We start from the raw sequence: 16,556 nt of genomic DNA on the forward strand, positions 1-16,556 counted from the left end.
ATAACTTGTAAAAGGGGGATGTTAACTATTTACATACTTACTTGTTCACAATGCTCGGGTAGTACGAAAGTGTCTCTTAGGTCAGTCCATTTCTTAGTAGAATCCACCTCAAGAAAACCAGACTCTCCTCTACGCACAATACCGTTGCGACCCTCCATGATTATCTTGAACCATTGCACGTCGAACAAGTCGACAAAAAATCCTCTGTAATCGATCCTCAAAATCTCTTGCAGCGTGCCGAAGTAAGTGAGTTCCGCCACCACAGGATCTGCATCAGAGGAACGTCGTCGACTAGACTGTTCAAATTTTGCCATGATTCCACAATCTTGAGTAAAACGCTTTTTGTCGATTCGTTCCACCCTAAAATGTCAACCTTTACACCATGCTGATGTGTATGACTTATACTACAACGAACAAAGGTTATGAGTGGCCGTTCAAACGCTTATAAATAAAGTCACTTGCTAGTCGTACATTGCAAACTTACCTTGGTCGCGCAACCCCGAGAGTACTCCCACTCTTCTTCAGTCACTTCGTCACCGCATTGTTGTGCGCTTTTCAATTGGTTGTGCAACCATCTTAAGCTCATGAAGGTTGGTAGGCTCTCTAGAACCGCTGGATAGTGCATCGGTGGTCGTCTTCCCCGTCTCCACTCGATTCGTGCCCTTTGTCGCTCTTGCTTTGCATCCTCATATTGTGAAATCCACTTTTGCATCACTGGATTGTGAAGCATGCAAAATCGGTTGATTTTAGCCTCTAGATCTTCCGTCATCTTCTTCTCAACACCGAGATTGCACATGACAATCCCAGATATGCGCTCATCATCTATGGTTCGCCATAGCGTGTCCCAGGATTTATCAAATCCGTCTAGCCACTCTCCAATGTACACTAGGGACTCTGATACCAACCAACCTTCTGCCATGCTACCCTCCGGACGTGCCTTTTGACGCACATATCCCTTAAGCGTTTTCATGAAACGCTCTAAGAAGAACATCCATCTGGAATGAATTGTGCCAGCTATTTCCACCTCATCAACTATGTGAACAAGAAGATGCACCTGAATGGTTAGCATTGTAGTAGGAAAATGTTTCTCAAACATGCACACAAGCTCCGCAGCATTTAGTTTGGCGAATGGTATGGAGTCTACGTTGATCTCCTTTTGTGAGATCCATTGCACCAGCTTTGCAAGTTTGTAGATTGTGTTACGGATGTCGAGAGACAAACATCCCTCAATGGCAACCGGTAAAATAAACTGTAAAGTATGTGCAGCAATGATATTAAAGTCCACATTTTATGCAATGATATTAAAGTCCACTATGAACGTACCTGACACATTTTATGCCAATCATGTGACTTCAAACCTGTAAGCTTTCCTTCTTTAGTAAAACACGTTCGGAGCGAGTGCATTACGCCAGTGGGGGTCCGCAAAGATCGAATGGTCTCTTTTACTTTGCGTTCTTGGGCTCCTGTGAAAATCCATGGTGCTTTAGGGAGTTTTATCGATCCATCAGACGCTGTTTGCGGCCAATATTGCTCCATACGATCCACATTTCTAAGTTCAACTCTGGCTCCCAAAGTATCTTTCTTGCCGGTCAAATGGTCCCATAGTAGATTACCCACATTCTTGAATATGTGCATTGGATCGAGCAAGTGATTGATCATGAGTCGGGGCCAGTATGGTAACTCGTACCATAGAGATAGTCTCTTCATCCCTGGAGGCAATCCGTCATCGCACATCTCCTTCTGCTCTAACCATGCTTGTGCAGACATCCTTGGTGGCTCTCTTCCCAAAAAGCCGTCGCGTAACACATGATTCTCTGGAAGATACGCTTGATGACCTTCGTAGATTTGCTTCTTCAGTGAGGGTGCCCTACGTGCATTCAGTCTAGGTCCACATGTGACACATGCTCTGTATCCGCTTGTTTGAAGCCCTGCATGTATACACATGATAATAGATCAACTATGGAAAAAAACAAGATTTACAGTGTCTGAGTGAGGAGTGTCAATAGATCACCTGAGCATTCTGTTAGCCCGGGATAGTCATGCATGGTCCACATTAGAATGCCTCTGATAAAAGCATTCCGTCGTCCTGTGTGTCGGCTCATATCCACCACCTCTATGCCAATCCACAATTGTTGTAGCTCTTCCAATAGTGGACGAAGATACACATCCATATTCCCCACTTTATATCGCCCTGGCACAATCAAGCTTAGCCATAGGTGCCCCTTCTTCGTAGTCAACCACGGGGGAATGTTGTAGTTGACGATGACAACGGGCCATACACTGTAAGATGTTGATCTTTGACCAAATGGATTTACACCATCCATAGCCAGGCCTAAGCGCAAATTTCGAGCTTCCCTGGCAAAATCCGACCATGTTCCATCTATATGTTTCCACGCTACGCAATCTGCAGGAATTCGTAGCACACCATCCGAAGATTTATTCTCCTCATGCCATGATGCTAGGGCAACCATGGACTTACATTCGAAGAAATGCTTGATGCGAGGAAGCAGAGGGAAATGTCGCAAAACCTTTTGTGGAATTTTTGTCCCGTGGAGATCTACTCGATATCTTTCGGAATCACATTTCGGACACTTCTCCATGTCTATGTATTCCCCTCTGAAAAGAATGCAGTCATTAGGACAAGCGTGGATAGAATTGTAATCCATCCCCAAGTTTCGCAAAATCTTTCTTGCTTCATCTCGGGAATCTGGCATCACATTGTCAGCTGGTAGTATGTGCTCTTTCAGCAATCTACACAACATAAAAATATGATACAGTCGTGTAAAAATCTATCAGATCATTATACATTTAGAGTTCTATTAAAGTAAACTAATTGTAATAGATCACCTGAAAAGCGCTGTGACGCTAGTGTCACTCCATCCAAACTTTGACTGCATGTTGAGAAGAACCAGGAGTGCTTTCAATCTAGACATACGTGCTCCATTATACAATGGCGTATCGGCTTCACTTTTCATATCATCATAGATAAGCCTTTCTGAATCCATGATCGTATCGATCATTTCATCAATCTCGGGCTCAAACATTTCCTCGTTGGGAATGTGCTCTGCATGATCATCCCCCGAGCTGTCAGAGGCTACATCTTGTGGCCTCACATATGCTGCTTGACCAAAGCGCCTGCGAACACGTCTATTGGGTTGCAAGATTGCTGCTTGTTGGCCAGCGTCAGAGTCCGACGAGTTATAATTGGCAACAACTCGATCTATAATAGATGGATCGAACTCGCCAAATTCGCGAACGTGCTGCAAAGAAACACGTCTTGTCCATCGCACAGCATGCTTGCATTGATTACAAGGACATAAGACCCTCGTTGAGAGATAGGTGTTTCGGTTGGACGGTCCCACATCCTCGTCGCTACTCATAATGAGGATAAAAAACTTATAACCTGGACAACAAATTTAATATTCTATTGGCATTCTTCGTCTTATCTCTCTCTCTCTCTCTCTCTCTCTCTCTCTCTCTCTCTCTCTCTCTCTCTCTCTCTCTCTCTCTCTCTCTCTCTCTCTCTCTCTTTACCTCACATTCTCTAGTCATGTCCAATCCCCGCACACCTCGGTCTAGAGGTGCACGGAGATCAGAACCACCGGGTTATAATCTTGTCTTTATTGGTCAATACCTATATTTGTGGGTACAAGAAATCTACACACCCACGTCTACATGATACTGCATGTAGTGGACAAAACCCCTTTGCCTCTTCTCTAGCTGTAGCACTTCACTTCATCTTAACATCTTTTCACAGTAGATCTTTTCACTGTTCGTCTAACTCTAAACCCTAAACCGTAAGTAATTCTTGCGTGGACTCGATCTAACGTAAATAAGCGTAAATCTAAATAAACGTAAATCTAACTAAAAATAAAGCTAAATCTAATTTAACGTAAGTCTAATGACTAGAGGTTGTCTAGATGGTCATTGTGTCGGGGATGTAGTGACGCTTGCCGCCCTGAAGATCCACCTTCTTCCCTATCTTCTGAAGACATTTCACCAGTACTTTTGGATCGACGGAGCCCACCATGAGTGAAGGCAGCAATACCCTATATTCCATTGAGGGCTTTCTTCACCCGCTTCATGCAGGCATCGCAGTCTATGGAGACCTAAATCTATTCTAATATAACGTAAATCTAAATCTAGCTTAAATAAACGCAAATCTAGTTAAAAATAAACCTAAATCTAATTTAATGTAAGTCTACATATAACCTAGTCTTTAACGTCTTTTAAGATAGTTTCCTACGACGTTATAACTCTCTTCTTCTTGTGTGTGTGCGCGTGTGTGGATGTGTGTGCCAATAAAAAGAGATTAATGGTATAACCTTTCTATCACCCATGCCAAGTATGATAGATTGATTATGCCATTTCCCTCTTGAATAATAGGTCTTGAGTTCAACTCCTCGTCGGCTAGATCTTTAGGTCTTTTAATTTTAATTAGTTTCCTACGACGTTAAATTAGTTTCTCTCTCTTTCTCTCTCAATGTGTGTGCGTTTTTTTGGATCGTATGCATGTTTTCTCTCTCTTTTCCTCTCTCAATGTGTGCGTTTTTTGTTTATGCATGTTCTCTCTCTCTTTTCCTCTCTCAATGCGTGCGTTTTTTGTTTATGCATGCTCTCTCTCTCTTTTTCTCTCTCAATGTGTGTGTGCATTCTTTGTTTATGTATGTGTGTGTGCGTTTTTGTTTTTGTTTGTACTCTCTCTCTCTCTCTCTCTTAAAAACACTATGTGTGTGTGTGTATGTGTGTGTGAGAGAGAGAGAGAGGGAGAGAGAAAGAGGGGAAGGGAACATGAGAATGAGGAGAGGGAAGGAGCATACCTGGCTCTCCTTCCTCTCCTCGTGTGTGTGTGTGTGTGTGTGTGGAGAAGAAAAAGAGAGAGAGAGAGAGAGAGAGAGAGAGAGTGAGGGAGAGCGTTACCTCCTCCTTGCTTGAGGGCGCCGAAAAACTCAGATCTGAGATCTGAGTTTTTGGGCGCGCTTGGTTATTTTTTTACCCCAGCCGGCGTCGCTATGAGCGTCGCAAATTTACAAAGAAATTTGCGACGCTCATAGCGACGCTTATAGCGACCCTCATAGCGACGTCGGGATTTTTTTTTTGAGCGTCGCTGTGTGAGCGTCGCTAATATGAAGAGCCTCTTGTAGTGGAAATGAAGATGAAAGCTTCATGCACTAAGAAAAACACTTAGAAAACACAAAATCAATTATCCCCGATCTCAGACCCAAGATCTCACACACCTTCGAAGATGGTGAGAGCTAGCAGGGTATAAGAGTAGATTGAGAGGAAGGAGTATCTTACAAGAAAGATGCACATCTCCTCACATAATCACTCATATTAGCATAGCTTAGCTTAGTAATTAGCATGGTAGAGGAGATGAGCATGCATTGAATCTTGGCTCTTGGTTGGATTTGCATCCACATGCCAAGAGTGTGTCGATGTAGGCTTTTATCTCACAAGCTTGGAGTAGGTGATGAGCTCTCCATTAAAGCTTGGGAAGAGATAGTCTTTTTCTTGCTTCTCACATAGAATGTGTGAGAGTGTGTGTGTGATAATGCCTTGCAAAAATCAGCCCTCTCTCTCTCTTGGGCGAGCCCTTTTGCTAATTGCTCTTGCTATCCTCCCATTGGACCTCCCCAAGGCTAGCCAATCACTATTAAGCAGCATCAGTGATATCCTTCAGACATGTGTCCACCTTTCCCCTTTTGTGAGAGCTTTAGGTAATTTAAGAATTAAACTAAACTCTCATTGGACCCCTTTGCCTCCTGGCCAATAGGAATCAGGCAAGCCATTGGGCTGCTGAATGCTCAATGAACCCCTTGGGAGACTGTCCAATAGTCTTCTAGAGGACTTAATTCTCATTGGTTCTTTTATTAAGTGTTTTTTAATTAATTAAACTAGATTTACTCTAGCCTAATTCTCATTGGTCCACCTCCAAGGCCATCCAATAGGAATTGGGTACACCTTGTGGGCATCTAGCCTAGGGAGCTGACATGTGTCCCTCATTCCCTTTGTGTAAAGGGAGCTTGTGTGTTTGTGTGTGGCTTTCTCTCTCATCCCCTACATGCAAGGCTCGCCCCCTCGCAAGTAGGGATTGCAAAGACGTTTTTGTACCCACACAAAGCATCCAATTCCCTTAAGGTTGAACTTTGGACACAACCTTTGAATTTTGGAACCTTAGCATTTTGGAAGTCTTAATGGGCTGAACCTTAGGGTCTTTTTAGCCCATTGTTGCACATGGATCTTTTTCACATGGCCCCCCCTTTGGATCCCTATTTTACCTCCTTTGGATCCCTAGTGTGGCCGGTCCGCTAGCTTAACCAATATTCTAGCTTTTTCTCCCCTGGCACTTCCCCATATTAAATGATCAGTTTAACATGAGAAAATCATTTAGGAGAATTAGATATTGATTATTATGACACCTAAATGCCATTCAACATCAAACACCCCACGTCCTGGAACCATGAGATTCTTACCGTTTATTTGAGCTTTAATGACCTTTGTGACCCATGGGATTCTACTGAAAATCCATGCAAGGACTTCATGTGTCTCTTTCGGAACTTCAATTGCACCAAGCCACCATATATCCTTCTCTGATTGCACACTAAAAGAGGGCTTTGTGGCTTCACTCGAACTGCAAGATTGCTTGGCATAAGCTAGGGCTTCATTTATAAGCGTGATGCTCATTCTCTTCAACTTTCTCCCTTTGATAATTACACACTCATCCAACTTCAGCACAAACACAAGCTTGCCTTCAAGAACTACCAACAATATAAAGCCTCAGAATGCATGTTATGACACATCATACAGCATGTAGGCAACCCTAAACTAACCTGTAGCACTCAAATTGTAGAAAATAGCCATGGACTGCTGCAATCGTATCAAGTCCACAAAGATATTGTTGAATTTGGTGTAAACAAACCCTTTGGTCCGCAACACACTGTTAGAAACAGCACCGTTTCCCTTCCCGTGGCCCTTCTTTCCTTGTGATTTTCTACGGAGCGGATGAAGAGGCATCGTGTCTTCAATATACAAGTAGTCCCCTAATCGGTGAACAACATCTTCATTTGACACCCTCTTGGCAATCGCCACTCTATGAGGAAGTGGGGATAGGTTTTCCGTGACTCCTCGACTTCTTAATGCATCTTTTAACACTTGATGTATTGCTTGATAGCGCTTCGTACTAATCCCAATAGCATCACAAATATCATGAACATCTAGATCGTTGACAATATTAGAAAAATCACTAAGAACTGTCTTAGTGATTGCGTCTTTCAAGTGTTTTGCCTCTGGAGCATCAAGCATCCCAATAAAGTCCTCTTTGTTGAGACAAGAGCGAAGTAAAGAAGCCCGAGCTGACGCATTCTCGCCGCCGCACGTTTCTTGGACGAAGTTCCTACCACCCAAAACAACAATGATGAGTGGTATTAGACTTAAACAACATGAGGGGCAGAACATCTTACCTCATAGCTATCACCCTTTGTTTTCTTGCACCACCACGTGGTGCAAGAGTCTGAATTTCGGACAACTCTTGTTTCCTCACCCTACCTCCCATGGCAGTACTCTTCATGTGTGAAAGAGTATCCTCAAGCTTTTTAATTACATTTTCCTTGGTTGTGATGGTGCTCTTTGCCTCCTCAAGCCCACTAGTAGCTGTTTGCATCTGATCTTGAAGATTATGGCAACTCCCATTAAGCAACTGCCAATGACGCAAGTAGATCTCGGACCGCGCAATCTCGTGTCTGTTGAGTCTCTTGCAGTAGCCCAGCAAAGCTTGCTCTCCATTTCCAACCTATTGCAACAGTGATGGAATGTTTGTAAAAGGCGGATGGACATTGAGAGAAGGATTCTTGGGGTACAAGCATCCGTCTGTCCAGAGATCCACATTCTTCTCCCCTTGAGTGCGGCATTTGTTGGCTGAAGGTAATGTACCCAAGCATGTTTTCTTTGTCGGAACATACTCTTGAGGTAGGCGAAGGAAAAGCCCTGGAGACCTACCGCGTGAAAAGCTTGCTGGGACATTGGTCACGTTGTCAAGAGGCATTTTAGAATGGAGAGATGGAGCTTGAAGGATGGAGAGATGGGTGTCTAGGTGTAGCAGCAGGTGTAGGTGCAAGGGGGATGGGTGTAGGAGAGGAGCTTAGATTAGGAGGGAAAGTTTTCAATTTTGGGGGGAATTTCCTAAAAGTTTTGGAGGGAGTCAAAAAATGCTAAATTATGGGTAATTTAACTTAAAAATCTTTTTTTTAATATGTATATATGTTGGGAGTACTTTTTAGGGGGAAATAGAGTTTTTTTGAAAGTCTTTGAAAAAAGTCATTTTTTTGACCTCTTTGACGCACGGATTTGATTAGGTGGCATGGGAGAGTTAAGGGGCCACTTACAAGTTGGCCAAAAAGCTAGAGAGAGAAGACTCCCTACCCCCCTCCTTTTCAAATGGTTTACCCCCCCCCCCCCTTCCCCCTACCTTTTTAGGGGTCAAAGGTGGAGGAGACCCTACCAAAATAGCCCCATTCAAAGCCTTTGTCCCCCTTAATCTTGGCAGGCTTCCTTGAAATTAGGGATTCTTACAAGGCCCATGAAGAGTCCATATTTTTCCTAATGCCTTCTCAGACTCGTGGTCTGCATCACCATTAGATAGAGGGAAAATCTCATCTTTGACACATGACGCCCCGCAATATATCCAAGGGTGCATCTCTAACAGTTCCCACTGAGCCTGCTGTGCCGGAGACAACTCTCCACGGACACACTCCGACTTTGGAACCCGATGCACCTTCGCATGCAGCAAATCATGGTCAGGCTTCCCACCTTCTTGTTTTGACTCACTAGCCTCTGACATCTCTTGGAAGTCTTCAATTGAATTGGGTGCACAATCAGAATATGCACCATCCTCCTCACTGTCTTGCTCTCCTCCAATATGCACTCCACCAGACACTGCATCCAAAATCGTGCTTGAGATTCCCACATCTTCGGCACTATCTGATCTTTTGCCACTACCATTGTCCTCAGACTCGCCCATATAATCGCTATTGGTAGATGTCGATGATTCTCCATCATGAGATACTGTCTCTGCTGTGGGTGTTGATCCCATCAACCTCTTTTGATCTTCACAAAAGGCCATAAGTAGGGCTAGCTTTATTTGGTACCAGCTCCTTTGCTGTATTGTTGAGAGGTTGCAATAGATCCTCCATGCGGCTCCACGAAGCCCTTGCTACACATAATCTACCTTTTCTTCATCTGTGCCCATATGCAACTCCTCTATCTCTAGCTCCACCAGCCATATCTGCCTTTTCTTCATCTGTGCACATATGAAACTCCTCTATCTCTAGCTCCACCAGCCATATCTGCGGTCGAATCCTCTGTCCTGGTGCTCCACTAAAGCATCTGTCGATCTTGGAGTGTGCCATTTGCATCCACTTGACATCTTCAGGACTTTAGCACGATTGAAATTATCCTCTGCACTCCCTTAAAGGCTTATCTAGGACCTTTAAAACACAAAAAGCACCCGTTCCCCAACGGGATCGCCAGAAGATGATGGGGCTCGGGCAAACACACCTAGACAGAATCCTTGGACTCTTTTCAGTTGCATCAAAGCACACACTGGAAAATTCTTTTAGAAGAAACCCCTCTAAACAAAAACTATTCTCACTCGAGTACACATAGGAGTCTCTCTCTCTCTCTCTCTCTCTCTCTCTCTCTCTCTCTCTCTCTACACACTCACATGGTTGAATCATCACCCTTGTGTAGTCCTGAAGGCCATCCCCAAAAGGAAGTTATTTACATCGTTATGCAAAATCAAAGTGCACTTCTCCTATGGCGAGTTTGTCTCATGCACTGAGAGGAGCACCAAAGCTATGATGCCCCTTCCTTATTCACGATAGGGGCTCCTCTGAATACAAGCTCCCTGAGCTCTTGACATCTTGCTCCACACGGTCTCGCTCCTGACTGGCGGCCTACGATGAGCTTTCTCTCATTCTTTGACTACGGCCCCTCGATGCCCAGCTTGAGCATGACAGCCCCTGCACCTTGTGTGCTCCTTCGACGAGCTCTCTTTAAGCTCCACCGAGACTACAAAAGGGTTGCCTCCCTTCTCTTCAAGCTGGCCGCACTGCAGCACTCTCCTTTTATATGGTAGCCCATCCTTCTCAAGGACTCATTATCGATTTCTCATGAGCTCCCTCATAGCCTTTGCAGACGCCCAGTGGTGCTCCTTCTTGTACCGGCACCTCGACTCCACGGCCAAGGCTTCAGCTCCCTGCTGCTCCTCTAGCTCCGGGCGCTCCCTGTCTTGCTCCTCCAGGTTTGCAGCCTTGGAAACCTGGCCACCTTCCTCTGTTTGAACCTAGGCGTGTGCTCCTGTAGCGCCCTCTGGTTGCCTCCCTCTTGACCTCGGCCCAGCTCTTCTGCAATGGAGCCTCCTCACAGCAGGCCGCCCTTCGTGCTGTTCCGGAGCTTCTCGGCCCTCTCTCTGCCTGTCGAGCTGACGGCCTTCAGCCCCTTCGACTCCCTTGATGGCCCCCTGTTCATTCAGCGTGCTCTCCTTTATACGGCTCTGCAAGTGGGAGCCTTCATGAGCATGGCTCACCTCACCTCGCCTCGCGGCGGCTTCCCTTTCTCTTGCTGGCGGCACCCACGTGCAGGCCACGCTCATAATCATTCAATCGAAAACCTACTTCATTTCCCTTTGATATTTTTTAAAAATAGGGGATGACCCCCACCAAGAGAGAGCCTCTCAAGAGCATGAATCCTTTTGAAGAATCCTCCTCTTTTTAGTGTACGGTTCGCCATAAACTCATGGACGGATCGCAGTGGTTTGATTTGCAGGAGCAACGATTTTTTCAACGATGAATAGGAATCATTGCAACCGATTGACCCCGAAACTGAGACGTACGCATTACATCAGATGCGGCAACCACCGAGAGCTGCCATGCTCCGCCTATTTTTTGACTATGTACAACGTGAGAAAATTCATGGCCGTGCTCGATGATGGCTAAAATTCTTCATGCTCGATTGTCATCTTCAACAACCAAAGGATTTCCCCATTGATCTGAACTTCTAAAGCTTCCACTCAGATAAGCTTTGAACTGGCTTTAATACTTGCATCGGTGTTATGGAAGTGGCCGTCCCTAGGATTATCTAGCTCTCAGATGCATTGACTGAGAAGAATCCGGAATCCATCATCGTTGGCACCTTCTTTGGAGCATGCTTCAAATGAAATGAATTTGGGCACTTTGCATGAGTTTGCCCAATTGCACGAATAATGAATGTAGTTACCATGGACAAGGAGAGAGAATCAACAGAATTAGCTTAAATAGATATAAAAACTAAGATTCTTCCGCAGAAGGAAACTCCACAGTGGGATACAAGGGGGTGGCTCCATAGCAATCTTGAAAGCTTTTACCCCATGCAAACCCAAGCAACCTGTGCGACGCATGTCTAACCTCACCATCCTATCTTGTTGCAGTTTAGCGAGAACAACGATTAATTTGTCAAACCATGGGGCGAAGCTGACTCCACTGGTGCATAGAGGCTACAAGAGGTTGTCAATCTCTCAGAAAACAACTAACAACTCGCATCTAACTCAAGCTACACTCAAGTGACTGAAATCACCAAAAATCAATCGCTCATTGGTAAGCAAATCACATCCGTTACAGCATCAAATGACATCCAAACGTAACGAAACTTATAGGACAAGTTTACAAGACTTAAGCACACATGCTTATGGTCTCAAACCCCACTTTAGGCCAAGTTCCAAAATCGCAATTATTAACAGTAATGGATTTTTGACCTAGTCGTTTTTGACCCAGAATGCATCTAAATCCTTAGCAATGATGCCCTAATACACCACCTATGCTTAGTTTTCGATTGAAAAGTGTAAATTCCTAGTTATGATGAAATTAGGTTGCGGGTCGGCGACGCCAAAAGCTATGAAATATTGTGAATGGCTTACATCAATGCGTAGAGCTCTCACCTGCGCAATGCAACAAACGCATTCACAATGTGACAACTGGAGAGGGAGTAGGAAGCATGAGAAGGAGAAAAGTGAGCACCGTTAGCTCACGCTGTGTATTTCTTATCCAAAAACTTATAAAAAACTTACAAAAATTGGCTTTTATACCTTAACCAAAGTTTTTGGGTGGTCAAAACTAATAATTTGAAGTTCTACCAAAGCTGAGAAATGACTGGCTAATACAATCTGGAAGCTTGTAGCCCCGGCTCATTAATTACAGGGTTTATATATCCGAGAAAATAGGAGTTACAATATTTCGGATTTATCAAAATAATAAATTTTTTACAAGGAGAACTCCGAAAAATGGTGCAAAAATGGTGTCCGCGTTAGCTTGCTGCTAACATTCCCCCCCTCCTCGCATGTGTCGTCCCTTGACACAGCTTTATGGATTGAAGTAGTCTTCAAGTGGATGGTGGGCGAGGTGGTCTTTAAATGTGTCCAGTGCCTTCTGGTATTTGATTCTTTTCTTTGTCAGGAACTTGTAGAAATTGCATGGTGACTTGATTCTTCAGCTCCATCGCTAAGTAGACTACAAACTTGGATGTTAGGTTGCTTATCACCAACACAAATATCTTCGTTCGCCATGTGAAAAATCCAGTGTAGAATGCTTCTTTAAAGGCTAGCATATTATTCAAGGGCAAGAACATGCATCTGGCATAGAATCCGTAAAGGATTTCTTCTGAAGGTTGCCCACTCAGATTGTAGCATAAGCCTTTGTTTCCTTCCAAGAATGAGAGCCATGGGGATCCTGTTTGCTCAGGCTCACTGAAAACTTGTATGCATGTGAGTAGCATCGTGAAAATCTTATAAAACATTGCACAGGAGAGATCTGGCATACTCTTGAAGAATGACATGTCGCCCGTTAGGGTTTTCACCATGTATTACTCTGTCGCTTGGCCTCTCTCTGGAGTTGGAAGCCTGGGGAAGTTGAACGAAGTTTGCCTCTTCTTCTGCAGTGCTTCATGCGCTTGCCATATCACTTTCACTTGTAGGTGCTTGAGCCTCATTCCAAATTTTACATAAATATTCATTGGACTCATGTTGGTTAGCTTCATTACGTTCACAAAATCCTTGAATAATGTGTAAACTCTTTGAAGAACCTTCATCATCCCCATAACCTCTTGATCTAGCACGTTGCTTTGTTGCTCGTAGGCTATTACGATTTGGAGGTGTAGGCATGATAACCTCATCAACACCATGTCCTTATATAACAGCAATTGGAGAACCACTGGAAGGGCTATCCATCACTGCATGTAAATATGAACATGAGTTATTTGAAAAAGGAACATTTATATCTATCATAGACTTTTTTTTTAAATTTTTACTACACTATCATTTCTCTCTATTTATCCCATTCTTTCTTTATTTTTGCATTGAGTTTAATTTCTATTAATTTCTTCTTTTTTGCAATGTTTACACTAAAATGGTCATCTATTAGTTCAATCCTTAAAAGTACACGACTAATAGATACTTTTTTTAAGGCATGCTAGAGAGAGAAAGAGAGAGAGAGAGAGAGAGACTCCCCATGCTTGCAGTGTCTGCACACAACAAAATCATAAACTAAAAAAGTCCATAGTACAAACCTATGTCGACAGATACTTTTTTTAAGGCATGTTAGAGAGAGAGAGAGAGACTCCCCATGCTTGCAGTGTCTGCACACAACAAAATCATAAACTAAAAAGGTCCATAGTCCAAACCTATGTTGGCAGCCTCAAAGGTCGAGGCTGGCAGCACTCGAGAGAAAAAAAAAGGCAGTGTTGGATAAAGAAAAAGAGAAAAGAGGATCGGTGCTGCTCGCAAGGATTTATTTGCAGATGGCACTGAGGGGTGCACCTCTTAAAATATTGAGAGTGCCCCTCTCTCTCTCTTTTTCTCTCCCCCTTTATAGTGTTGCTGTCGGTAGAGGTCAATCATACCACGTGTCACTGCCTCACTTGCTGTAGGTCAATAATACTTACCTTGGCCAAAATTAATCATATAGATTGGCAACTCTTCTCTCCCTCTCCCTCTCTCTCTCTCTCTCTCTCTCTCTCTCTCTCTCTCTCTCTCTCTCTCTCTCTCTCTCTTCGAGAGGGTCCTGCAGTGCTCGAAAATAACCTAGGTTTAGTGTAATCCCACCTACAAATTACCTCTAAATTTATATTTAAAGGTGAGAAAACCTACAAAAATGTGAAAAAATTAGTGTAATTTTGTTTCATAGATGTAGGCTTGCCAAGTTTTTCAAAAAAAGTTTTTTTTTGAGCCAGCTATAGAGAGATGCGCCACCCTCATGCTATCGCAGAATGGCTGTGCGCCACCCTCATGTCCCATGCAGGACCGCCCTGGACTCGAATACCTGGTCGTAGCATTGATCGAAGGGAAGGCACTGCACCCACGCTACAGAGATAATTTCCTTCGCGTGAATTCCCTATGCGTCAATTCCATGAGTGTATCTTCTGCGCGCTGTTGCACCTGTATGTCACTGTGTCTGGCCACCCTCATGCTCTTGCCGCAATGCACCCACCTTCTATCTGCTGGGCGACAGCTATGTTGCTGTGTCCCACCCTCATGCTCTCGCATTGCACCCACCTTCTATCTGCTGGGCGACAGCGCCGCCTCACGGTTGAAGGGTCCATCGCCCTCTCTGCTGCCGTCCCGCTTGAAGGGTCCACGCCATTGGGAGGACCCCACATCTACGTTGACGTGACCTCCTCCTCTAGAGGGTATAGTTGCAGAGGGTAGGAGGGCAGCTGGCTCCGCCGTGGGCTCCACACCTGGCACGATCGTCCATCGCCCTCTCTGTTGCTGTCCTAGTTGAAGGGTCCAGGCCACTGGGAGGACCCCACATGTACGCTAACGTGACCTCCTCCAGAGGGTAAAGTTGCATAGGGTAGGAGGGCAGCTGTGTATGTGTGTGTGTGTGTATGAGAGAGAGAGAGAGAGAGAGAGAGCGCTTACTACACGAATCTTCAAGAAAAGCTTGCCCGGCCTGGAAAAAAAGTTGCAAACGGAGAGTCAGTTACCAAGCTCAGACAGACCTCTCTCTCTCTCTCTCTCTCTCTCTCTCTCTCTCTCTCTCTCTCTCTCTCTCTCTCTCTCTCTCTCTCTCTCCTCGCAACACACAGACCTTTGCAACTGGACCACTTGCGCTTTGCACTTCGTTTTGCTTTGCACTTGGAAAAAAACCTTAACTGACCTCTGCCTTTTTATAGCTACACCGTTATTGCAACCCGACATGCTGCCCGCAACCCGACAATCTTTAAGCGCCCGCAACCCGATTCTCCTCGCCCACTGCCTGGGGCAACTCTGCCCGCAACCCAACTCTGCCCACAACCCGACGCTATGCTCCACGCCACGTAGGTTGTGTTGGTGCCATGTAAGCACCCGATCAACTTTCAGGCAGTGGAAAAGGCAGATGTTCATCTCCTGGCTGTGAGCATTTGCAACAACGTGGAGATGACCTCTGCCTTTTTAATATAGATATAAGATGGGTGGTCATTTTGGCTCATACTTGATTTTTGGCATGTAATGGGTGTGTACACATGATAGGTGAGGTGATTTGACAATTTTCAAGAAAAACTGATGGAAAAGTAAATAATCGCGATTATTAACTTTAGTGACAAAAACTTTGCAAAACCCACAAATTTTGACCTATACATGTTTCATACACCTAATACAAGTCCTAAATTGAATTTGGTCAAGTTTGGTCATGCCGGCATCACTTTGTGCTCTGTCGACTCTGAAATCACCATTTTTTTGTGATTATTGTGTTTGTTGGGTTGGTCGATCAACTTTGAGGCTTTGGACTTGTCCGTAACATAGTCGTGAAGCAATTTGTCCAATTCTGGCTCATTTGGAGTCTGTTTGGCCTCGAATGTCGAATTTGACGCTTTGTAACCTTCGAGCCGTTTTCTGCTTTTCAAGGGCTTTGCTTGATGTATTCCACCAAACCAATCATATACATAGTATATGAACCTCATTAGCAAGCCATCTGTGGAACCAGGTCGAAATTCTAGCATTTGCCAAAAACCTAACTTTTCTACTGAGGATCCCCTTGACCCCAACGGGATGGTCATCTGATGGTATAGAAAGGTTCTATTATGTTAGGGCATGCTATGGTTCAAATCCCATCCGAGTTGGTCAAGCTGGTAGGCCGCTATGGTCAGTTTTAGGTCGTAGGTCTTAGTGCACTGCTCGGTTTCTAAGGTTTTTTATAAGGATTTACAATAGCTACCGGCTGTACAAAATGGATCATAATCGAGTAAAGAACTTACCCCTCATGTTTCGTGTGAGATGGTGTCGGGAGATAATTTTTGCGGTTAGGGAGCCGGGTCAGCACCGGACTGCTTACTGTGGGAAACAGATAGAGAGAGATGTACAACACAAGCGAATATAGTACAAAAGTCGCTTAGGAAAACCTTAAACTGAAATATTGAATAAACTCAAAAGCTAAATACAAAAGACTTGACCGTCGCAATACGCCCATTGTGCTCTTAAAGCCGTCGAGATCTTGAACGGAAGCACAAACACCAAAGCCTTATTTGCTTCAGTTTCCTTCCCTTGCTCTTCC

General features: G+C 44.4%; 1 protein-coding gene across 1 annotated transcript; it reads right to left on the reverse strand.

Annotated features, from left to right (window-relative positions):
• Nucleotides 1-8,606: 8,606 nt before the first annotated feature.
• Nucleotides 8,607-9,118, reverse strand: LOC147442802 (uncharacterized). The gene is made up of 2 exons (XM_086529439.1): nucleotides 8,700-9,118; nucleotides 8,607-8,619 (listed from the first exon to the last, which is right to left on the reverse strand). The coding sequence occupies exons 1-2, from the start codon at nucleotides 9,116-9,118 to the stop codon at nucleotides 8,607-8,609; spliced, it is 432 nt and encodes a 143-aa protein (XP_086385565.1).
• Nucleotides 9,119-16,556: the final 7,438 nt, after the last annotated feature.

Source organism: Adiantum capillus-veneris, chromosome 14 (genome assembly GCF_014529385.1).
Source record: "Adiantum capillus-veneris isolate H3 chromosome 14, ASM1452938v2, whole genome shotgun sequence".
Classification (NCBI taxonomy): Eukaryota; Viridiplantae; Streptophyta; class Polypodiopsida; order Polypodiales; family Pteridaceae; genus Adiantum; species Adiantum capillus-veneris.

Coding starts and splice junctions, on each gene's coding strand:
- LOC147442802 (XM_086529439.1), bottom strand. CDS start 9,118: ATGGCCTTTTGTGAAGATCAAAAGAGGTTGATGGGATCAACACCCACA.